This window comes from Anomaloglossus baeobatrachus, chromosome 12 (assembly GCF_048569485.1).
Source record: "Anomaloglossus baeobatrachus isolate aAnoBae1 chromosome 12, aAnoBae1.hap1, whole genome shotgun sequence".
Taxonomy (NCBI): domain Eukaryota; kingdom Metazoa; phylum Chordata; class Amphibia; order Anura; family Aromobatidae; genus Anomaloglossus; species Anomaloglossus baeobatrachus.
In genome coordinates, this window is record NC_134364.1 from 102,426,681 (window position 1) to 102,452,514 (window position 25,834).

Consider the following 25,834-nt stretch of genomic DNA (forward strand, 5'->3'; position numbering starts at 1 on the left):
TGGTTCCCGGAGAAAAAAAGGATCAACCATTGGAAGTCCTTCTTTCTCCCGACGTCATCTGTCGGGGAAGAGTTGGGAGTCCCCCATACAACATTACACTGATGGACGATCCCACCAGTAGTGATGTTTTAGATTGACTTTAGTGGGGACCATTAGGCACGGTAGCATCATAGCTTCAGTTTTTATTGGGGTCATGCCCATTTTGGCAGATTAGTCTTCAAATTATTTAGACTCATAATTCCTGTCCTTTCAGGAAGAGTTTACAGCAAGACTCCATATAATCAGAGGCAAGATTACATAGGATCCCCAATTCACAATAGAAAATGCCACAGATCCCCTTCCCTTCACATTGACCTTTTCACATGCACATTAAACACTTTAAAACAAAAGATAGAGGTGGAGTCTATCTATTGCTGCTAATGTACATGTGCTACTTCCTGAATCAACAGGAAGTTACAGTCTAAAACAGCCCCAGAGGCCATTGTGAGAATTGCAAAAGTCCTATTTTTTATTTTTAAAACAGATTGGGATATGTTTAAAAAAAACATTGCCAAAAATAATAAAAATATTTAACACAAAAAACTGGTATAAACAATAGATCAATTTATGATGATAACTTCCTTTTAAGTCTTTTTCAAGAAAGTTCTTAGATTCCTGTGGATTCTATATAGAAATGTCCTTGACCAGGAAAGATGACACAGCTTGTCCATCACCCTTTTGATACTAAACCTGTGCCAAAATTCTCCATCGAGAGGAACCGCATTGTTGGCCAACAGAAAGTTGAAGTCCTGGCCCCAACATTTATGGAAACCAAAAATTGACTCTTATTTTCTACGGGGTAAAAACTTGGCACCACAATGGGCAGGTCTATTTGATTTTTGATGATAACCTGTTGAGGTCTTTATTTCGATAATGTTTTAAAATCTTGGTGTCACTTTGGTTTCCACTTATGTGTCACATAACGTCTGAGTTTTTAGTGACTGCTGTAATTGTGTTTCTTGAGTGCGGTCACCAAAGTATGATGTCTTTACTGATAGAAACAAGACATTGTGAACATAAAATCTATTCTTTTGTTTGCAGTCCTGTCCGGCAGGTCAACTTGACGCAAGAACTTTACAATGTTCAACTTTTAACAACCAGGAGTTCATGGGTCGTCTGTACCAGTGGGAAGCATTCACCGAAGGTAAAGGTGTTTCACTGCAGTACAATAAAGCCATTGTCTTATCTGTGAGAAAGTAGACACCTAGATCAGCGAGATTCCTGATAGCCTCATGTATTATAACATAGGTCATTTAACAGCAGTCAACCCATTAGGGTACCGTCTCACTAAACGACGTACCAGCGATTCCGACCACGATATAACTTTTTCAGGATCACTGGTACGTCGCTACATGGTCACTGGTGAGCTGTCAATTAGGCAGATCTCACCAGCGACCAGCCACCAGCGACTCTGCGCTTTGGAACCAGGGTAAATAACGGGTAACTAAGCAAAGCGCTTTGCTTGGTTACCCGATATTTACCCTGTTTACCAGCATACACCGCTTAGCGCTGGCTCCCTGCACACGTAGCCAGGGTACATATCGGGTTACTAAGCAAAGCACTTTGCTTAGTTACCCGATATTTACGCTGGCTACGTGTGCAGGGAGCCAGCGGTGTTCGCTAGTAAACAGGGTAAATATCGGGTAACCAAGCAAAGCGCTTTGCTTAATAACCCGATATTTACCCTGGTTACCAGCGTACACAGACTCAGTGCTCGTTGGTTTCCCGCCGTCAAACACACCAATGTGTGTTGCACAGCGGGAGACCAACGAGCAAAAAGTGAACCAGAACAGTGTGTAACAATCAGTGATTTCACAGCTGGGGCCAGGTCGCTACTTAGTGTCACACACAGCGAGATCGCTGATGAGGTCACTGGTACATCACAAGACCTGTGACTCAGCAGCGATCTCGCTATGTGAGAAGTACCCCTTAGTCTCAGGGTTGAGAAACCTTATCGGGACTGGAAAACCAAGGTATATGGCATCCAGTGTTGGGAGATCTTAGCATTGGGCATTTGGATCATGTCTACTAGAATGAATGGCCCCTATACCCAATAGCTAGTCATCGGCCAAGCGATGGTTTGGCTGGCACATATCTCTCCCAACTCCTTCATACACAGGAGAGCTCCCGCTACCGAGTGCCTATTTGTTTTTATGAGAGAACCTCTAAAGGGTAGGAAATCCAAAATCGGACATGCCAGACCCTTAACTCACCACAATATCAGCAAGTTCGGCCAACATCAGTAAAAGTATACATCTATAGTATCAACTGGCAATAGGACTGGTTCTCAGGTTTGCTAAAGTCTTGTAGGCTAGAACTTAGGAATGGCTCCTTACCAACCATCAATGAAAAATTAGGAGACATTTTTCAAGAAATTGATTGGTCAGTAACAGTTCATTTTCGGTATAGGTTGAACACCAGTCTTCAGTTTTCAAGTGATTAGTATATGACTGTCAAGAAATTCATTTTTGATGGGCAAACTGCTAAAGACCTACTTGTGTGTCCAAAGTTATTTGGATATGTTTTCATTCGAGATTTATTTGGTTAATTTAGAGAGTTAAAGGGGTTGCCCAGGACTTAGATATTGATCACATTGGTCATCAATATAAGATAGGTCGGGGTCTGGTGCACAACATTAGTTGTGTGCAGCTCCTATTGTACATTAAACAGGCCAGAGTGTAGAGATCATTAGCATTAATTGGATATTGAGGACTTGAACTCTAGTGCCACCTATTGAAGGTAGTAATCCTAAAAGTCAGTATTGACCCTTTAACGAGTTTTGCCACGTCTGTAGGATTTTACAGACTCTGTATTTGCTGCACATGTTTCCGGATGTTTGCCCTTCATCAGTGCAACTCAAGACATCTTATTTGGCGGCTTGAGTGGCTACTGATGGAGGTCTAAGAGAACTCTATCAGTTGCCTGTGAGAGGCCTTCACAAGGAGACGTTATTCCATAAAATTTAATATCTAAGTGATAGACAACCCCTTCATTGTTTATTGTATGATCCAGAAAATAGAGGTGTAATATTCTCTTCTCAAGAGGTGCTACAATTTGTAGTTCCCCTACCGACGAAATGATACCATCTGCCCAACCTGCTGTTCAGAGCGTTGAATGGAGAAAGTGACGAGAGAAACTGAAATACAGCAGGAAGGATGCAGGGAAGAGTACGGAAGACTCATGCTGCGTGTATAGAGTGGATGCCACATATAACAAGGCTACAGGAGGTTTCCATTTCCTCTGGCGGTTCATGCCCCTCAATCTCTAATATCCGGTATTGTTCCCTGTGGTATAATGGAACCAAAAGACTTTCCCTGACATACTCCCATCATTAAAAGGCACGGGACATAAAAGCCATCTGTGTGACATCAAGGTGTCACTGCCCCGATTAACCCTACATATGGTGTTTGAAAGGCAAGCAGAAGATACTAGGCCTACTGTAAAAATTCTTTGGTCCTAGGTACCGAATTTCTAAGAATGACAACCTCTGTTAATGACTTATACTGTATATAGATCATGGAAGAAGTACCGTGTCTAATCTCACCTCTTTGGCTGAAGGGCTTATGGGTCAAAAGCCAACTGTGCCAACCTAGTTGACCAAGGTGTTGAGACAACCAAAAGGTACAGGATTCTTAAGTAGAACACAACCTGTTTTCCTATCAGCTATATTGGATAAGTGCCTAATTTTGTCAGTTGTCAATGCCATCTCTTCTTCAAAAATAGGAACTAGGATAATGGGTTGATCCTTTAAAATTATGCCCCATGATGAGATTGTAATACTGATGGCACACTTATTCCCTGGCAATCCTCACGATGAAGAAGCGAGTTAAAGGGTTTATTAGAAAGTGGTACCCAGTATGTCCCCATTCCTAGGGAAATATTTCATTATGCCATAAATGACCCAAAGGCCAGGGACCAGGTGAGGATAGCTCCACCTTAACACAATAATAATGCCTTCTGAATGCCCCCTTTAAAACATATCATGCCCCCTGAGCTGCCCTTCCAAGAGTAATACTGCCATCTTATTCCAATCCTCACAAAAAGTTTATATTCACCTAGTCTACGTGACAGAGTCCTTTTCTCCCCTGGCAGATTGGGCCGGCACAGACTGTAAAATGCAATGACGTCACTGTGCCACTTGCCCCAAAATGGTTGAGTTTTCTAGGCCATAAGCATATGGCAGGCTGCGTCTTATAGGACAGTGAGTGGTGGAGTAGGCGGCCTATAGCCCACATATGCTTTCTGCCGGCAGCTATCTTACCTTACTGTCTGGGAAAGAAAAAAAAGGATTGCAGGCTTAAGTCGGACATGTGGGCTCCTGAAGTCCCCTGACATCTGTCGAGTGATAGTTGTGGTGGGTAGACTGTTGGTCAAACCAGTCAATATCGGGGGGTTTGTCTGATGTTAGTCTAATGTATATGAGGTCTTGCCGATATAGTGAAGGTTCTGCTCGTCCAGAGATATGGGGTATCTTTGGCTTTGATAATGCCATGAAACTCTGTGCCCAGAGCAACAACCACTTTCATCACCCCCATACTTCGCCATTGATAAAGCCTATATGTATTTGTAAAACATATAGAAAAAAGAGCACCTACACATACTATAGAAAAGTACTGTAAGGACCTATGGACTAAGGTTAGGCCGTAACGTAACTTTTTCCTCTTCCTGGGAATGGTCTAGTTGACGTCTCTCATCCACGAATTATCTAAGTTCTGCTGAGTTAGGCAAGTGTCCCCTCTTGATTTAGGCTTGTTTTGCTTGGTCATTGGACTCGGTAGTTACCAATGTCATATTCCCGGCTTTAGTTCTCAGTTTTAACACTTCTCTCTTCTCATAGTTCTATTCAAAAGCGGGCCTAGTCGGTGAAGAGGTGGTTAAAGAGAGTTTACGTTCTTGGAGCTCTGTGGCTGGCAGAGACTTTCAAACAACTTGTCTTTGATATGTTTGCCGAACTATGCGCGTGTTGACCTCACTGATGTTCATTTTAGATACACCACGTTCCTCACTCGTGTAGCCTCCTCCAACACTTCTATTTTAGAGCAGGGAACTTTCCTAGATACAAGGGCTGCTAAATCCAGCCAGCTTATCCTTATACTAAGTGCTTCTACTCCTTTGACCCCACTGAACTCGTGACCTCCGGTAAGTTGTCTATAATTGAAGCATATTTTGAGTTCTGTTATTCCAGGGTTAAGGCTTTGAACAGTTGAACGTTCTTTGGAAGTTAATAATAAAGGTTGCAAAAATGTGTCTAGAGTAGAGGTCGTTTTTATTACATATTATATGCAAGAATATCCGACCCCTTTACGAGTTCCCCCTAAAAAAAAAATCTGTTAGCAGTTTTTTTTATGTAATCTGAAAGCAGCATGATGTATGTGCTTATTCCATTGATGTGTGAATTTTTTAGCCTGTTTCAGTGCAATGTGTTTTATCAGCACGAGATTATCACTACAGGACTAGGTGTCTCGTGCCTCCTAGTTCTGCTGCTCTGCCCCTAACACCGATTCACAGCTTTCTGCCTATGCAAAGTGTACAGGAAAAAGCTACCAATCAGTGGTGTGGGTGGGATTATACAGAGCTCAGCATTCCAAGCACTGCTAGGTTTTCAGGCAGAAAATTCTGCAGCTGTCCTTTAATATTTTCCGATCCAAAAACCATAAAAAGTGCACCTTTTGCCTGACCTCAATGAACTGTTTGAGGAGTCAGGCACCACTTATGTATAATATCTTTGGCACCAAACTCAATGGGCTACGCAAGCAAAAAAATCTCACATCTTTGGCCACACTTGGTGAAAGCCAGCACTGTTATACTCTACAGAGTCCATTTATTTACCGGCCAGCAGGAGCCACCTCTTTGAGTCCTCTCCAAAAAATACCTTCCGACCACGTTAAACAGTTTAAACTCGGCTTAAAGCTTTAATTTTGTAATTCAAACGGCTTGATTTTCTGGAGATGTGGAGTGGACAATAAATGGAAGCCTTCATGAGAATTAAAAGAAAAAAAATCAGTAACCTTCCCGGAACATTGGCATGTTTCCGCCAACCTGCTTCTTGGCGTGGCGCTTTGATCTTGCTCCACGTGACTGTTACTTTAGTCATCACGTTCCTCTATCGCGTTTCTTCAGGTACATCAACAGATAAGAGCTAATGTCTGATCTCAGGATTAGTCCTCTCTTTAGAAGTTTCCACTGAGAGTCGTGTTACATTCTCCGGGCCGTGGATTTATTCAGAAAACCTCATCTGCAATGGTTAGGACTTTCTCTAGTCTACCTCTAAGTAATGCCATTTAGTGACCATTTTCTATAGCCGGAGGATTAGTGTACAGAGGATTTGGAATTTTTTTGATGTTTTTTAGTTAATCTGTCTGTCTGCACATTGCTTACTGGGTAAACAGACCATGTCCCGTATGTAACAATGAACTGCTTTACAATGGTATGTATTACATAAGCGCGGGCAACTGAAAACAAGCAAAATCTTTAGTTCTTCTTGAACATCAAAATCTAAAGACCTTAAAGACACATCCCTTAAATACATATTGTTTTATCCTGTGTAAATGCTGCTGTTCTCCTGAATCTGGCAATGTTTTTCTTTTTTTCCTGCTCCAATCCGTTCTTGAGATAATTGCCCTTTCTTTCCTTCATATAAATCTAGTCTTGTTAGCCAACTAGGTGTGCACCTCAAGAACACGCCCACAGAGTAGAATTGAGGATTCCGCCCTCTTGGCTAATTAGGCTAGATTTATGGGAGAAAAGAAGGGGCCATATCTCAGGAATGGAGAGGCACAGGAACAAAAGAAAAACATCATCAGAATCAGGAGAACACCAGTATTTACACCAGATAATAAACTTAAATACTTTTGTCAAGTGAAAGGTCCTCTTTAAAGAGCTTAATTTTTTTTTTGTTAGAAGGGTATCTTACCAGGGATGGTGAAAATTAATTTTACACGATGTCAGTAATCTGTGGCTTATGGAGGAGATTCCTGTTCACTGCCTATCACCTGGCTGCAACCAAGGATCTTCTTTTGATTAACAAGCTACGGTGTTGTGGTGTTATGGTGTTGTTACATGGAGATTTTTACAAACATTGCTGACTGTCATTGCGGTGTCGGGTTCTGTTCAGAGTACAAATTCTGACTCTCCGCCTGACAACTTCTCTGGTGTCTGTGATCAATACAGGCAGACTCAGGCATCGACTTGAAGAATGGTAATTCATAGGCAGCTAGCAAGAGTTAATCTCTGCTAGTCTGATTCTTAGTCTCCTTTATCGCATGTCGTGGGGGAGCCAATTACATCTGCTCCCCTCCTATATATGCTGGCTAGATCCTTTCACCTATGCCAGCTATAGTGTATCTTAGTTTTTCTGGTGAGGTGTTGTTGTGGTGCACCTGTGGCTCCAGTCGCCACAGGGTATTGCACCTTATTTTAGGTGCGATATTCGCCTTGGGTAAGGTGGGGGTTAATCACCGGTGTTCCACATTCACACTTTACATACAGTTTAGGAGCCTTCTCACTGGGGAGCTGGACTAGGGTAGGCAGGAGGGTGGCCAACACGAAGCATGGGAATTCCCCGGTCACTAGGACAACCACCTGGGGGTCGGGTTCCACTTGGAGTAGAAGAAGGAGCAACTCACACAATCACCAGTCAGTCTACCTGGGACATCAGTTTTGGCGACTTGAAATCACTACCTTTTTCTTCATCTGGGGCCTAGGCTTGGAGCAGAACACTCTGGCTTGGTTCCTCACTACTGGAGGGGCAACTCTTTCAAAGAACTCTTTCCAAGCACCGGTGGCTTCTTCCAACTTATCCGAGGTCGACAGGGCCCATCACAGCGGTGACCAGTGCTTCTGCGGCAGCAACTGGGCTTCTTATAGGATTGTGAGTAAAGACACCTGGAACCGCAGCACCTGACTCGGACTCTTAATACCGGCGCCCCCGTGCCTTGGCGCCCACGGCCACTGCCATTACTACTCTCCTCATCATCGTCCCCAGGCCTCGCTCCACCTGTGGGGAGCGATACCATCCCGGCTGCTACTAACATCAGACCCAAAGGACGGCGACAGCAACGGCGGCTTTTTCCTGCCCGCCTACCACAGATGGCTTCACGAGAAACTTCCACCTCCTATCCCCCTCTATTGGTGTACACCTCGGGGCACGAAACTAGGCAAGCCACCACGACATCCCAAACCTCCGCACCAGCCCGGTGATGAGTAAACAGGTGCGAGACCCGACCTCGACCCCCCTGGCCCATGGGCGCTACATTGTGATCCAGACTAACTGGTGGTTGTTATACTTGTTGCTGTGTGCGGTTGTAGAGTTAACCTTTGTTGTCTTTTTTTTTTTGCTGCCTTCCTGCTCATCTCTCATGGTCTGTTACAATGTGTGTGTGCAGTGTGTCAGAGTTTTGGTTTTCCCTTGTCAGTCTTTATCTGTTTTCCATTACACTCCTGCCCTGTCCTTCCCTCGTGGAAGGGGTATCAGAGTAGTTCTGGTCAGGAGCATAGCCAGGAACGGAACTCAGGTATCTCCACTATCAGGAGTAACCCTGAGGTTAGGGATAACCTATAGTTCCCAAGCATGAGGGACAGCTTAGCAGTCCTTGTCCCCAACTATCCTAACAGTCACCTTATCAGGTGTGATATCATGCCAAACCAACTAATCAGAGATTGTTCTGACATCTTCCATCCAGTGACCACCGATTACTGACATAGTCCTGCAGATTCCTACTGTTTCTAGTTGTAACCTTGGGAAGAAGAAGCGGGCAACAAGTGTTTAATTCTACCACAGCACCCACAGAAGAGAAACATTGCTCAGTTTCTTGGGTACTTCTGAGTCCTCCATAGAGGTCCTTTTTCTGGTGATCAAATTATGGTAACCAGATATAGGAGGAGAAATTGTCTAATTAGTCGTTGCCTAGTCCATGTATTTGGTACGTGATGGAAATGTCATGTCACGTCCTGCATGTCAGACTCCAAGGTAAATATCAGGGCAGATGGATCAATGAAATGGCACCTTGTATACAATAGCACGTCTGCATACTACAACCGTGGCCTTCAGATTAATCCACCCCCTGACGTCTCAGTAGAAACATCTCCCCTGCTTTCCGTCGGCAGGTTGACACCTTGTCAGGTTGATCACCCCTGATTTGAATAAGCGTGTGGAATAGCACATACCAGCATGGTGTGTCAGGCTGCAGGAAACACAATCAGTACCTTGTGCAATTAAAGGATTTCGGAGAGCAAAGATCACTAATATCTTGTGCAAACTAACATTTGTCAGTCTATGAAAACACCAAGCCTCCCAGAGCTCATATCAGATGGTCGTGCTGGTCATGCTTGTCTCTCGCACGCTTCATACTTGTGTAGAAAACATCCAAAGTATTTAATAATTAGATTCTGAAAAATTTAACGATTTATACATAAGGACAAAAAGTTGTAGTACTTGAGAAATAAAGTTGCAGGTGTACGATTTCCCTGCAGCACTCCCGCAGGGGACCTAAGGTATTACAGCTCCTGCTGAAATCAATGTGCTCTCTGTGTAATGGAAGGACTAGAGCGAGAAATACTTGTAGCTGCTCTCCATTCTGGCCAGTAGTTGAACACCCTCTGACATTGAGGATAAAAAAAGAGGTTCTTCTTTGTGTGAACCCCTCTATTTCTTGTATTAAACACAATCTTTATGGGAATTGTAAATTGGCACAAAGGTGCTGCAAATTTTGCTAGCTATAGATTAGGATTGTGCACGCTTTCCATCTATAAGGGGTTGCACAAGTTATGACACCTTCTCTTTTTCTGGTAGTAGAGGAATTCCCCCTGCAGGACCCGATTATGTGAAGGGAATTTTGTTAATCAAACAAGATACATACTTTTGCAAAGGATCTGTATACACCAAACGGTTGAATTTATTTTTTTAACTAAACCAGTTAGCAAAGTTGCCTCATTTCTAAATTTAGATGCATAAAAGTAAATATATTGCAAAAGTATACATACCCTGTAATGTGTAAACGAGTAACAGGTTTTGAAAATCAGATACTTCAGTCAAAGACGTCTTTTGAACCCATCAAACCTCTTTGTTCTGTTATTTAAGGAAATCTTAAAAACGGCTTATCAATTATCATAAATATTAATATTTTTCAACCTGGTGTAAATGCTGCTGTTTTCCTGAATCCGGAGATGTTTTTCTTTTGTTCCTGGGCCTCTCCGTTCCTGAGATATGGCCAACTCTTCCCTGTGTGTAAATCTAATCTTTTTAGCCAAGTGAGTGTGGTTATCAACCATGCTATGGGTGTGTTATTGAGAACCATGCCCACTTGGCTAAAATGACAAAATTCATATGCAAGAAAGAAAGGGTAATATCTCAGGAACGGAGAGGCGCAGAAACAAAAGAAAAACATCTCCGGATTCAGGAGAACAGCGGCATTTCCACCAGGTGAAAAAAAATTACATATTCATGGCAAGTGTCAAGTACTCTTTAAGCTGGCCCAAAAACATTTTGCTATTGATATTTTTTTTTTTTTTGGTCAAGAGGGTTTAGCAGATTTGCATTGTTTATAACATGGTTGAGTGTCAGACTGGTGTAATTTTAACATGTGATATTTTTGAATATTTTTGATTTCCCTATAGGGTTAGTGATTAAGATGAAAGCCATTTTTGGGAACAGACCTTATTACAATTTCCTCACTGATTTTCTTTTGCATTTTCCCTGGAGAAAGTCTAATTAAATTGAAATTATTTTGTAAATATTGGGATCAGCGGGATCCGTGTGGCCCCTGTGTGTCAGTGTGGAATGTGACACGGGGTCTCGGAGTACTGACAGCAGAGCGGAAACCCTTCAAAGTGGCTGCGAGGGTGATTAGCACGGAGTAATTGTAATCGTCATTGTTCATTTTAGCTTTTTTCTCTCTCGGCTTGTCAAGACAAGGGTGCTGGTATACCGCACAATGCACAGACTGTGCGAACCGGGGCGACAATTACCAATAATTGTTTTAGTAAACACTTGTCAGTGATTTAGTGTGACGTATAACTCCATCTCACTACAAAGCATTGTGCAGGGCCTCTCTCTTGATTTCGGAAATTGGTGTTGAACAGTCTGCCATCCGGTATTGTGACTCACCGTCTGGCTCTGAGCTTTTTTTTTTAATTCCAAAATATAAGTCTATCGTATACAAGATGGAAGATTCGGGGTCCGTCGGAGACGTTTATTTCGGTGGTTTAAAAATGTTGTGTTTTTGAGGAACTCTGTTCATATTCTTTTTTCTGGAAAGAAGGAATGCACAACTTAAAGGAGTTGTCCTACTTCCAAAAAGTTTAAAAACTTGCTACTATAGATCAGGTGGCCACTCGGGTCTCGGGTTTGGAAGCTTCACTTCTGTTCCTGACTTGGAAAAACGTTGGCCTTTCCTGTATCGGCTGTGTGTAGAGTCTGCTGCCCGACTGGTTCATTTTAATATCTGAGCCAGCCTTCTTCTCTGCAGTGAAGGTGACTGGTTTACATATTGAAATAAGTAATGAGTCTGGATCCCCAACACTCACTTCTTTTCTGTCTTTTAGGTTTGCTCTTATGTTGAATTTCTCAGGAGCACACTGCTCCCCTGCCACCTGGCTTCCTGCCTACTGGGGAACGGTGTGTTCCTGATCATTCATGGTTTAAACCAACCACAGAGTTTTAGATGGGTTTGGAGAACCTTGAACTGAGAGATTTCTAATCCCACTGACAAGAGTGTGGATCCCCCACACTTTCCTCTTTTCTGTCTTTTAGGGTTGCTCTTATGTTTAATTTTTCAGGAGCACACTGCTCCCCTGCCTCCTGGCTTCCTGCCTACTGGGGAACGGTATGTTCCTGATCATTCATGGTTTAGACCTGCCGCAGAGTTTTAGATAGGCTTTGAGAAACTTGAACTGAGAGATTTCCAATCCCACTGGCAAGAGTTTGGATCCCAAACCCTTTACTCTTTTCTGTCTTTTAGGATTGCTCTCATGTTAGCTTCCTGCCTGATGGGGAATGGTGCGCTCCTGATGATTCAGAATTTAGACCAGTCGCAGAGTTTTAGACCCTTTCCTCTTTTCTGTTTTTAAGGGGGCTTTACACGCTATGACATCGCTAATGGAAACTCGTTGGGGTCATGGAATTGGTGACGCACATCCGGCCGCATTAGCGATGCCGTTGCGTGTGACACCTATGAGCATTTTTGCATTGTCGCAAAAACGTGCAAAATCGCTCATCGGTGACATGGGGGTCCATTCTCAAAAATCGTTACTGCAGCAGTAACGAGGTTGTTCCTCGTTCCTGCGGCAGCACACATCGCTCCGTGTGACACCGCAGGAGCAAGGAACCTCTCCTTACCTGCCTCCCGGCCGCTATGAGGAAGGAAGGAGGTGGGCGGGATGTTACGTCCCGCTCATCTCCGCCCTTCCACTTCTAATGGGTGGTGGTTCAGTGACGCAGCTGTGACGTCGCTGTGACGCTGAACGAACTGCCCCCTTAGAAAGGAGGCGGTTCGCCGGTTACAGCGACGTCGCCGGGCAGGTAAGTATGTGTGACAGGTCTGGGCGATGTTATGCGTCACGGGCAGCGATTTGCCTGTGTCGCACAACAGATGGGGGCGGGTACCCACGCTAGCGATATCGGTACCGATATCGCAGCGAGTAAAATGGCCTTTAGGGTTGCTTTCATGTTGCATTTTTCAGGAGCACACTGCTCCCCTGCCTCCTGGTTCCTGCCTGCAGGGGAATGATACGCTCCTGATGATTCACAGTGGAGACCAGCAGCATAGTTTTGGATAGGTTTGGAGAACTTTGCACTGAGAGATTTCCAATCCCACTGGCAACAGTGAGGATCCCGAACCCTCTCCTCTTTTCTGTCTTTTAGGGTTGCTGTCATGCTTAACATTTCAGGAGCACACTGCTCCCCTGCATTCCTGCCTGCCAGGGAATGGTGTGCTCCTGATGATTCACAGTTCAGACCACCTGCAGAGTTTTAGATTGGCTTGGAGAACCTTGCACTGAGAGATTTCCAATCCCACTGACAAGAGTGAGGATCCCCAACCCTCTCCTCTTTTTTGTTTAGGGTTGCTCTCACAGTGAATTTTTCAGGAGCACACTGCTCCCCTGCCTCCTAGCTTCCTGCCTGCAAGGGAACGGTGCGCTCCTGATCATTCACAGTTGATACCAGCAGAAGAGTTTTATATAGTCTTGGAGAAACCTGAACAGAAATGTCCAATCCCAATGACAAGAGTGTGGATTAAAGCTGCTGATTGAGGGTTAAGTAGTCAGAGTTTTTCGTTTTCCATCTCTAGACACATGAAAGGGATGCGGTCCGATCTGTAGTATAAATAACCAATTCTTCTTAGCTGATTTTGGCATGTAAACCGAACAAAAAAACACAAACACCCTAAAACATATCAACAGTGCTTCTGCTCCAAAACTAACTGCGCCCTTTGAGCCTTCAGCACCTGCTGCAGGATACCTGCTAGGTCTTAGTATAGGGAAAAACAAATCCGTTTATAAAGGTGAAATTCTTGCCCAGCTTACTTGGTACGGGGGAATATAGGGCTGACTTGTCTTCCACCAGCTGTGTTGTTTCACCGTCAGTAGGCACAGTGAGGTCGGCTCTGGGGGCATGGGAGAATGGGCCCACCACTTGTTATGAAGGCAAGGTATGCAAAGAGTTTAGAGTTCTCTTAAAAGGAGGACAACGTATCAAAAGACTAGCTGTTCTGGACTCTGTAAATTGTGCACAGCCCTCATTAATGCATTCTTTTGCCTACAATGTACACAGACATTCTTGGTCATTACAACTCAATATTCAAATTGCAACTTAGATATAAGTTATTAGAAAGAACAGTCCTACAAGTCAATATTGACTCTTAAAAAGGCTTTTTACATGACCCAGGATAAGATACCAAACTATAATCTCCATTCGCAGACACGTGTGTCAGGCTGATTGCCCCTCATCAGTACAAGGCAGGAGAATTCAGCCAAAACAAAACTAGTTTTCCTGCTTTGCCCTGATGAGGGGCAAACACCTCAAAACATATGTCTACAAATGTAGTTTCTGGTTTGGCTTCTTATCCTAGGTCATGTGGCAATGCTTTCTAGAGAGTCAATATTGACTTAAGATAGCTATAGACCCTTTTAAACCTTTCCACATTACCTTGGATAAGAAGCCATACCAAAAACTCTATTTTTAACACTTGTTTCAGGGTGTTTGCTAATCATCAGTGCAAAGCATGACAACACAGCTAAAGCCAGTTCTCCTGCTTTGCACAAACATAACGCAACACACCTATCTACAAATGGAATTTCTGGTTTGCTATTTTATTCTAGGTCAAGTAGCAATACACATTAAAGGGAAGATATTGCCTAGGACTGATATCAGCCCTTTAATGAACCTTGCCATTATGACCTAGGATAAGAAGCTAAATCAGAAACTCTATTTGCAGACATGTTTTGGAGTGTTTATCCTATTTCACTGTGAAAACGAGAACTCAGGTAGAACCAGTTCTCCAATTTAAACACTTGTTTTGGGGTGTTTGCCGCTCATCAATGCAAAGCATGAGAACCCAGCCAAAGCCAGTTCTACTGCTTTGCACTGATGAGGGGCACACATCCCAATATCCATATCTGTAAATGGAGTCTTTTTCTAAGTCATATAGCAAGGCTCATTAAAGTGAAGATATTGACTTTTAAGACTGCTATCAACCCTTTAAATGAACATTGCTATATGACCTAGGATAAGGAGCCAAAGCAGAAACTCTATTTTCGAACATGTTATGGAGTGTTTGCCCATCATCACTGCAAAGCCAGAGACCTCATATAGAACCAGTTCTCCTCCTTTCCACCGATGAGTGTCAAACACCTCAAAACATGTGTTTACAAATGGAGTTTCTGGTTTGGCTTTTTATTATGTGGCAAGGCTCGTTAAAGGGTCAATATTGACTTTTAGTATTGCTATCAACCCTTTAATGAACCTTGCACATGATATAGGACAAGAAGCCAAACCAGAAGCTTTATTTGTAGACACTTATTTTTGTGTGTGTGTGTGACGCTCTGGACTAGCCAGGTAGTCACAGGTAGGCCCTTGCACAAACACTTTCCCCTAAAAAGGTACCAGCAGACAACCTTTAAACCCTGAGTCACCCTCTCAGGACTTGACGTTCACACCCGGGGGGCGGAGCCAGGTGGTTGGCCATGCCCACCGAGGAGTTCGGAGAGCCTGAGGCGGGAAAAACAGAGAGTTCAGTGACAGGAGTGGAGGAGTGTAGTCGCAAAGAGGAGATGTCTATCAGGGATCTGGGTTGGAGCCCGGATACCCTGTGGCCAGCAGGCAGACAGTGGTGGACACCTGCAGGAGCTGGGATTACAGCCGGTGGAACCGTAAAAGACAGGGACCGGGTAGTGGCCCGCCGGTACCGAACCGGGGAACCGATTGGAAACTGGAGCACCAGAAGGGGTACTCAGACCCAGTACGAGATCCAGAATCCACTGGACCGACTCGAATTCACTGATTGGGGTCTGGACTTTAGGTCCTTTCCCACCCAAGGCCCGAGTGAAGACAAGAGCCCAACCAGAGGGATAGAAGGCCACCACCCAAGCATACCTACCGTTGCTCAGGCATAGGAGTCACCATTCTACTAAAAGTGAGGTGCAGGAGAAAGGCGGAAACCACCAACCTGAAAAAGGGGAAAAGCGCAGCCGGCTGCAGGCACCGTCCACCATCTTGTTTGGTTTACCAGAGACTCCAGTGTGTCTGTAATAGTGAGTACAACAGTGCCCTCAGGCCGCGCACCGCACCGCACCAACAAGCCAGCACACATTCCCCACATCAGCACCTCCTTCAGGCCCCCCTGGGACCATCACCCCCTACCCACGGAGGGGTCAACACCAAGCTGCGCAACACCGTCCCCGGGAGCCCAGTCAACGGCAGCGACAGCAGCGTCCATCCATTCACCACAACCCGTGGGTGGCGTCACGAACTTAATCCCCCAAAACAACCGCGGCCTCGGCCGTGAACCTCCCCACCGAACACCACCCCTCACATAGCGCCAGCATCCCTTCAGAGCGACGTGACCCCCAGGTCGAGCCCCGGGGCGGTACATGTGCCCCTCATCAAAACCAATTGTCTGCTTTTCACTGATGAGTGGCAAACACCCCAAAACATGTGTGTACAAATGGAGTTCTAGCATGGCTTCTTATACTAGGGCATGCTCCAAGGCTTGTTAAAAGGCCAGCATTGACTGTTAGGATTGCTATTTCCAATAGATGGAACTAGAATTCCTGTTTTACTCTTTGCAAAGCTAGGAGATCTTCTTCAGGATTTGTTTTCTTCGAAGAGAAGACGTGTAAGAAAAGTTTGGCAAACAGCAAAAACCATGTGGGGAACAAAAAAAGATTAAAAACAAAACAAAAAAAAATCCAAAATCCTCCGCAGCCTTCAGTGGATTCTTCTTGAAAAACTCATTGAATTTTTCCACCTCCAAAAAAATGTGACCATATGGACAAGAGGAAATCGCAGAGCCAATTAGAAGTATCTGCGACCTCCTGATAATCCAGATGTTAGCTATTTTTTGTATCTGGTAAATATAATATTGCTTATGCTGTACCCATATATCACAATGTGATAAAACAGCAGGAGGATGCCTCGTGAAGAGCGCACCGCCTGAATTCTTGCACCTGTCTTGCTATATCTTGCTTCATGTCAAGTGCAAGTAAACATATTCCTCCACAACTGAGAACGGTAATAACTGGTGAAATACTGGCTGCCGTGGGATAATATAGTAAATCTCCTCCAAATCTTACATTTCTAAACTCTAGACAAGGGCGTAAATGTAGGAATGCAAAGGTTGTAATGTGACCCTGGTGCCTAAAAGCACCAAAATGCTCCTCTGCCATGTAAGAAGGCCATACTATGGGTATCACAATTTGGTAAAATACCCATAAGTTATACCATAAACATATACTAGATGCGGATCCCACAAGAACTGAGCCCTCATGAACCCCACTGTCATTGAAGAGGTGGTCGAAATTCTCGATTCATTTGTTTGGGAATTCGAACAATCTTTCCAGGGTCCTGTTTCTGAGATGTGTTGGGACCCACATGTACCATTTTTTGTCTCTATTTTAGCCTAAATAACAATTTTACATATTCTATATTTAAAACTTATTTTCAGCCCATGTTTTATCATGTTCGCCAACAGACTAATTTTTTTGGAAAAATGTTTTGGTTGTCTTAGGTAGAACAATAATGGGGTTTAAGTTAACCTCACCCAAAAGTGGGAAAGCCCTGTTCAGTTTGGGAACCAACAAGTGTGTGTATTTATGTGTGCAATGTCTGTGTATATACAGTTAGGTCCAGAAATATTTGGACAGTGACACAAGTTTTGTTATTTTAGCTGTTTACAAAAACATGTTCAGAAATACAATTCTATATATAATATGGGCTGAAAGTGCACACTCCCAGCTGCAATATGAGAGTTTTCACATCCAAATCGGAGAAAGGGTTTAGGAATCATAGCTCTGTAATGCATAGCCTCCTCTTTTTCAAGGGACCAAAAGTAATTGGACAAGGGACTCTAAGGGCTGCAATTAACTCTGAAGGCATCTCCCTCGTTAACCTGTAATCAATGAAGTAGTTAAAAGGTCTGGGGTTGATTACAGGTGTGTGGTTTTGCATTTGGAAGCTGTTGCTGTGACCAGACAACATGCGGTCTAAAGAACTCTCAATTGAGGTGAAGCAGAACATCCTGAGGCTGAAAAACAAGAAAAAATCCATCAGAGAGATAGCAGACATGCTTGGAGTAGCAAAATCAACAGTCGGGTACATTCTGAGAAAAAAGGAATTGACTGGTGAGCTTGGGAACTCAAAAAGGCCTGGGCGTCCACGGATGACAACAGTGGTGGATGATCGCCGCATACTTTTGTAACGGGGGCAGGGGGCACCTCAGGGGGTGTAGTCGGGTCCCCTCGCCTTGTGGGCCGCAGGCTGAACCTCGGCCCGGCCGTTACTTGCAAAACAGGTGTGTTGTTGGGGCAGAGTGTGGATGCATGGGGCCCATTCATGACAGCGTTCCTTCTGTGCTCTCCAGCTCCTTCTTCACTTTCAGGAAAGAGACAATTGCAGGCAGCGGGTAAACCAAACACCGTTTTATTAAACAAAGCTTCCATCTTTCTGTTTGCAGCAGGCTTACTTTAGTACGTTACAAGTTACAAGTCCTTTTCTACAAAAACGGTTTCCTTTTTCTCTACGGGCACTTTACTTTGCCTGCAGGGGCCAATTGTTATCCCACTAGCAGTGGTACTCCTATCCCGATTTTAGTCCAGCCCTTTCCCAGGGATTTGTATTGAACTAGGGGACGGCTCCAGTACTCACTACCGGCTCCGGATTAGCTCCAACTTCTCCGCTCCACTGCCACAGCACCCACTCCTGCACTCTGCCACGGCACTTCTCCTCAGCTCTCTCCTGTTACATCTCCCAGCACACTGGACTCTGCATTCAGAACCCTTCCTTCCCCACCTAGGCTGCCCTGCCCCTTCCTTCCCTGCCACTGTTACCAGGGGAACCACTGCTCTACACTGGCACCTAGTGAGGAAACAGTTTATGGCAGGTAACATTTTACCATCAACATTTACAATTTGCCACCATACTACTGTGGCGTCTTCAGGGGGGGATTCTCTTTCCCGGTTCGGGGGTCCGACTACCCCTTACACTTTCTTTGGTGAAGAAGAACCCGTTCACAACATCAACTGAAGTCCAGAACACTCTCAGTGAAATAGGTGTATCTGTCTCTAAGTCAACAGTAAAGAGAAGACTCCATGAAAGTAAATACAAAGGGTTCACATCTAGATGCAAACCATTCATCAATTCCAAAAATAGACAGGCCAGAGTTAAATTTGCTGAAAAACACCTCATGAAGCCAGCTCAGTTCTGGAAAAGTATTCTATGGACAGATGAGACAAAGATCAACCTGTACCAGAATGATGGGAAGAAAAAAGTTTGGAGAAGAAAGGGAACGGCACATGATCCAAGGCACACCACATCCTCTGTAAAACAGGGTGGAGGCAACGTGATGGCATGGGCATGCATGGCTTTCAATGGCACTGGGTCACTTGTGTTTATTGATGACATAACAGCAGACAAGAGTAGCCGGATGAATTCTGAAGTGTACCGGGATATACTTTCAGCCCATATTCAGCCAAATGCCGCAAAGTTGATCGGACGGCGCTTCATAGTACAGATGGACAATGACCCCAAGCATACAGCCAAAGCTACCCAGGAGTTCATGAGTGCAAAAAAGTGGAACATTCTGCAATGGCCAAATCAATCACCAGATCTTAACCCAATTGAGCATGCACTTCACTTGCTCAAATCCAGACTTAAGACGGAAAGACCCACAAACAAGCAAGACCTGAAGGCTGCGGCTGTAAAGGCCTGGCAAAGCATTAAGAAGGAGGAAACCCAGCGTTTGGTGATGTCCATGGGTTCCAGACTTAAGGCAGTGATTGCCTCCAAAGGATTCGCAACAAAATATTGAAAATAAAAATATTTTGTTTGGGTTTGGTTTATTTGTCCAATTACTTTTGACCTCCTAAAATGTGGAGTGTTGTAAAGAAATGTGTACAATTCCTACAATTTCTATCAGATATTTTTGTTCAAACCTTCAAATTAAACGTTACAATCTGCACTTGAATTCTGTTGTCTGGGTTTCATTTCAAATCCAATGTGGTGGCATGCAGAGCCCAACTCGCCAAAATTGTGTCACTGTCCAAATATTTCTGGACCTAACTGTATGTATGTGTCGCCCAGGGTTAAGGGGTACTCAGATCTGGGCCAAGGGGTCACTTCTGTGAGTCTCACGGTGGCGTGACCCGGTCTGTGATCCCAAGCTCCAAAGCAAAAAGGGGATTAGGTAAGGGAGATTGTCCGTGACGCCACCCGTGGGTTGCGGTGATGAGATGTGGCACCGCCGCTGCCTCTGGGGACCGCACCCGGGACTGATGGTGTGGGGAAGCAACATGGGATCCCCTCCACGGGTAGGGGAGGTGTAGTCCCGGGGCTCAGTTGGGAGTTCTGGTGGTGGCAGGGATTGCAGAAAATAGTACACTCACAGTTCGGTTATCATGGTGCTGGATTGATGGGGAGGGTCAGGAACGCAGATGGAAGAAATACTCAGAGTCTTTTGTAAACCAAATTGCTGGTAACTGGTGCCCACAGATGCTGTGAGGATGGGTCCCACACCCGTGTGTGTAATTCAGGTGTTGTTCTCCTACCTGATGTCTATGTCTGTTTTGTACACAGGTCCAGACTGGGTCCCGACAGTCGGCACCGGGGGGGCCACTACCATCTCCCGGTCCACTTCGGGTCCCACAAGTGGCTGGCCTATTCCTGAGGCCCTTACTGCCACTTTTCCCAGCTCCACACAGGGGCTGCTTCCAGACCCCTTTCCTCCTGCAGACTGACCACAGCTCAAACTCTGCTCTGCTCTTTCTAAGCTCCTCTCGCCCCCCTCCGTTTTCCTGGGGAGGGGGTGAGTGGGGCCTGATTGGCTGGTGTGTATCTGGGTGGGAAACTCCCCAAGGGAGATTGAGATCTGCACCAAAAAGATGTATGCAGACGTCTGAGACACCCTGGTTTTGCCAGGGCGGCACATGTATATACAGTATATCACAAAAGTGAGTACACCCTTCACGTTTTTGTAAATATTTGAATACATCTTTTCATGGGACAACACTGAAGATAATTATAGCAATCCTCCAAGGAGGGGGGTACCAATTATATTAAATTAATTCAAGCAATCTAAGAGGCATAAAATGTAACTTTTAATCTAGTTATATTTAAAAGCTTATTGATGAGATAGTAACCCAAAGCTCACTGGACTGCTGATATCGACAGCTTGATGTACAACGTCCAGGGAGCCTATGATATATAACAGAATAATCAAAAAAACAAAACATACATAAAGAAAGATAAGTGTGACAATCTCACTCAAAGAAGAGACAGTGGTCCCAATAATGAGTGCCAAAAAAAATGATCAAACTTAACTCAATATAAAAAATCATATAGTGTGAGGTGGTCCTCAGAGAGGAATCCACCAATATAGCAGCTTAATAACAGAATGAGTTGTAAACGGTCTCAACCATTCATCGCAGCTTGGGGTATACAGAACTTCATCTGTGGGTCCTCACAGCATCCAGCTGGCCCTATAATATCCCTAAGGAAATCTGATGTCTGTTACCCCAATAGCTTCCGCCCTCACAAGGGCAGAACACATCTAGCCCTCTCTTAGTGCCCCTACAATGTTCCTGGCCCTCGTCCCGACGCGTTTCATCTCTCCAGACTCATCAGGGGACTTTGGTAACACATAGGAGGTAAGGTACCCTGTCCCCACAAGGGTTAAATGAACATTTACAATTTGCCAGTTTCATATAGATCCGTGTGGATAATTACTGCCAAAGGTAGTCTTATTTTTCTGTATTTTTGTAATCCAATCAGTTCTGGATTGATGGCGTTTGATCCATCTCCATAAATCTGAACCCAATCATGTGCATTGACTGCTATGTTTGGGCTGGACTGGACTATGATACTATGTAAATATATAATAGAATGCTGATTTGTCATACATAAATATAGTAACTTATCCCCATATTTTCAGCCAACATTTTTAATGTATTTATTGAATTTATTTTTGGGTCATTATGAACCTATCCCCATCAATCTATGAGACGGTGATTTTGTTGCTCAGGTGAGTGTGGAGTGGAGGATGGAGTAGGGGAATCTTTCCATCCTGGCTTTGAGTGTGGATGTAAATGTGTGTGGGTTCGATCTGGAGGCCATTGTGGGTTTGTGGCGTCTGTTCCTTTGATCTGCTCGCCTTGCCTCCTAGCCCAGATGAGCCCTGTGTATATATCACACATCCCCTCCCGTGCTGTAGTGTGTGTGATGGGACGCCGCTCCGGGTATGGCACCTCCCCTGTAGTATGGAGCGCGGTTATGTGCGCTCCATTAGTGGAGTTTGCGTAGAAGACCTGGAGGCGTTCCCTCTACATGTGTGAAGTGCCTTTGACACGTCTACCAATGAGATCTGGACGCGATATCCACACTGTTGTTCTCGTGACGCCCCCCTCTGTGAGGTATTTCCTGTACTCTTGTGGAACGCGGATATGTGTGTTCCAATGCCCTTGAGCTGGCACAGGAAGTTTGGGGGCGTTCCTTTTGTATGCGACGCGCCGATTGACACGCCCCTCTGAAAGATCCGAATGTGTTAGTCACACTGGATCTCCTTTGATGAAATGGAATTTCATTAATGACGTCCCCAGAGGCACGCCCTAGGAGTCCGGATGTGATTACACACCGGATCTTTTACCCCTTGTGGAACGCACACCACATCTCTATCCTGGGACCATGTGTTTTCTCATGGGGCTGACAAACAATAGTGGGAAAGGTGATCCTAATGGCTGAATGTTAACATCTGGGGATAAAAACAGCTTATTGGTAAGTTTCTTAATTATATGCATTCTATGATTGGCTCTAACTTGCCTATATACCCTCTGTTTTGCTCGCCCCGGCTCCTCAGTGTGTTATGTGAGCTGGGGCTTAGGACCTCTGACCTCCTATGTGTTACCAAAGTCCCCTGATGAGTCTGGAGAGATGAAACGCGTCGGGACGAGGGCCAGGAACATTGTAGGGGCACTAAGAGAGGGCTAGATGTGGTCTGCCCTTGTGAGGGCGGAAGCTATTGGGGTAACAGACATCAGATTTCCTCAGGGATATTATAGGGCCAGCCGGATGCTGTGAGGACCCACAGAGGAAGTTCTGTATACCCCAAGCTGCGATGAATGGGTGAGACCGTTTACAACTCATTCTGTTATTAAGCTGCTATATTGGTGGATTCCTCTCTGAGGACCACCTCACACTATATGATTATTTACATTGAGTTAAGTTTGATAATTTTTTTTGGCACTCATTATTGGGACCACTGTCTCTTCTTTGAGTGAGATTGTCACACTTATCTTTCTTTATGTATGTTTTGTTTTTTTGATTACTCTGTTATATATCATAGGCTCCCTGGACGTTGTACATCAAGCTGTCGATATCAGCAGTCCAGTGAGCTTTGGGTTACTATCTCATCAATAAGCTTTTAAATATAACTAGATTAAAAGTTACATTCAACACTGAAGATATAACACTTTGATACAAAGTACAGTGTCAGTGTGCAGCTTGTATAACAGTGTAAATGTCATGCCCTCTAAACAACAACACATAGCCATCAATGTCTAAACTGCTGGCAATAAAAGTGAGTACACCCCTAAGTGAAAATAGACAAATTGTGCCCAATTAGCCATTTTCTCCTCCCTGTGTCATGTGACTCATTAACGTTACAAGGTCTGAATGAGGGGCAGGTGTGTTACATTTGGTGATATCGCTCACACACTCTCTCATACTGGTCACTGGAAGTTCAGCATGGCGCCCCATGGCAAAGAATTCTGAGCATCTGAAAAAAGAAAAGAATTGTTGCTCTGCATAAACATGGCCTAGGCTATATGAAGATTGTCAACACCCTGATACTAAGCTGCAGCACAGAGGCCAAGACCATACAGTTGTATAACAAGACAGGATCCATTTAGAACAGGCCTCACCATGGTCAATCAAAGAATTTGAATGCATGTGCTCAACATCATATCCAGAGGTTGTCTTTTCAGAATAGACATATGACTGCTGCCAGTATTGCTGCAGAGGTTATAGGGGTGGGGGTTCCGACTGTCAGTGCTCAGACCATACACCACACACTAGATCACATAGGTCGGCATAGCTGTAATTCTGGAAGGAAGCCTCTACTATAGATGATGTAGAAGAAAGCCAGCGAACAGTTTGTTGAGAAAAACAGCTTAAGGACATGGGCTACTGGAACTGTCCTGTGGTCTGATGAGACAAAGATAAACTTATTTGGTTCAGATGGCATAAAGCGTGTGTGGCAGCAACCAGTACAAAGACAAGTGTGTCCTGCCTACAGTCGGGCATGGTGGTGGAAGGGTCATGGTTTGGGGCTGGATGAGTGGTGCCGGCTGTTGGGGGGCTACAGTTCATTGAGGGAAACATGAGTGCCAACATGTCCTATGACATACTAAAACAGAAATTGATCCCCTCTATTCATATTCCAACATGATAACGACCCCAAACACCTCCAAGACGACCACTGACTTGCTTAAGAAACTGAGGGTAAAGGTGCTGGACTGGCCAAGTGTTTCCAGACCTGAACCCTATTGAGCTTCTGTGGGCCTCCCCAAATGGAAGATGGAGAAACGCAAGGTCTCCAACAGCTCCATCATGGAGGAGGGAAGATGATCCAGTGGCTCCTCTGAAGCTCTAGTGAACTTCTTAGCTAATCATACATTGACCCATTTTCTAGTGTTCTTGGCAAAAATAATTTTTGCACAGGACGGTGTTCAGTGGCTTTGTAGTAAACCTATAATTTATCGTTCATCATGTATCACGGCCACTAATTGACTTTCTGGCTCAGGGTTGAGTTTTTTGTATTATTATTCACAGACCATGATGAGTAAAGCTCCCCTTGAAAACTTGCTGTCCTCTCGTGGTCTGAGTTATCCAAGTTCTGGACTAACGAGCTGAATTTGAAAACAGAAGTACAATAGATAAGCTTCGGCTGTTCTTTGGGTGCCCAAACTCCGGGAATACCCCAAAAAGATGGCCCTTTGGCATTTTTGTTTGCATTTTTGTAGTTTTATCCTAGTCTAGACTTGACCTCATGGATGAATAATAAGAAATATTGGCCAAGAGTATCTTCACTCCCGATCCTGTTCATTGCCTATGTTTAGCTAAAGTCCGTTTCAGCCTCCTTTATCAGAGAGTTGGCACAAGTTATAGTTTATACTATTCCCAGTGTTTGCAGATGGTCACTGTCAGCACCTCTCCTCCGCTGATGGGTGTTTACAGATATAAGATCCGTGGATTATTACAGTTTATCTCTTAAGCCGTTGCCTTTTTTAAGATGGTTCTTCAGGGAGTTAAACATTATTTATCAAAAATGTTCAGAAGATGCCCATAAATATGTCCATTCTGCCCAGTTTTATCAAAACTCTGACATTGTTTGACCTGGTTGGAGTCACTTTTTCATATTCAGTCATTTTTTTGCTGATATAATTAGGATCTAGACCTTCAATGTTTCATCGTTGGGATGTCTGACCATACGGACCCTGGAGTGTTTAAGCAGATCAGCTTCATTCATTCTTCATCTTATAGATCAGTGGGTTTCCTGGTGGTTGGAGCTCAAGGTATCCTAAAAGCCCCCATACCCACTACACTAATGTCAGTGGAACCCAGTATTATTGGTGGGATTGGTGAACAGTCTTATCTGTATGGAGCCTCCAGACTCGCCCCTGACTGATGATGTTGGGGGTGGGAAAAGTTAAGGATCTAGAATGTTCGAATTCGGAATGATGATCCTTTTGTTCTCGGAGAGATAAGCTTCCAATAGGAATCTGGCAGCAGATATCTTGAAGAATTCAAAGGAGCATTTGTTGGCCAAACAGTTGGCCAAATCATCGTTTGGCCAACAACTATCTATTGTGTATGGGGCCTCTAATGTTTTAGCCTAATGAAACGCCTACAATTTTAGATAAAGGCTATACTCCCTTTGGAAGTCATTTTTTATTGCTTCCATGCAAAAAAAAGAAAATATTCCAAAGCATCCTGATATAAAATATCCTAATATTTTTTGTACATAGCTTCTATGTAGAGTTGTGTATCTCTATGATAACAGGTTACGTTCAAACATTTTTAAAGAGGCCCTGT

General features: G+C 44.3%; 1 protein-coding gene across 1 annotated transcript in view; it reads left to right on the plus strand.

Annotated features, from left to right (window-relative positions):
- ADAMTSL4 (ADAMTS like 4) overlaps positions 1-25,834 on the plus strand; it is a 189,411-nt gene that overhangs the window by 74,170 nt on the left and 89,407 nt on the right. Inside the window, exon 5 of the mRNA XM_075330945.1 lies at positions 1,081-1,183. Within this exon, the coding sequence (XP_075187060.1) occupies positions 1,081-1,183 (103 nt within the window). The remainder of the gene's footprint in view (positions 1-1,080; positions 1,184-25,834) is intronic.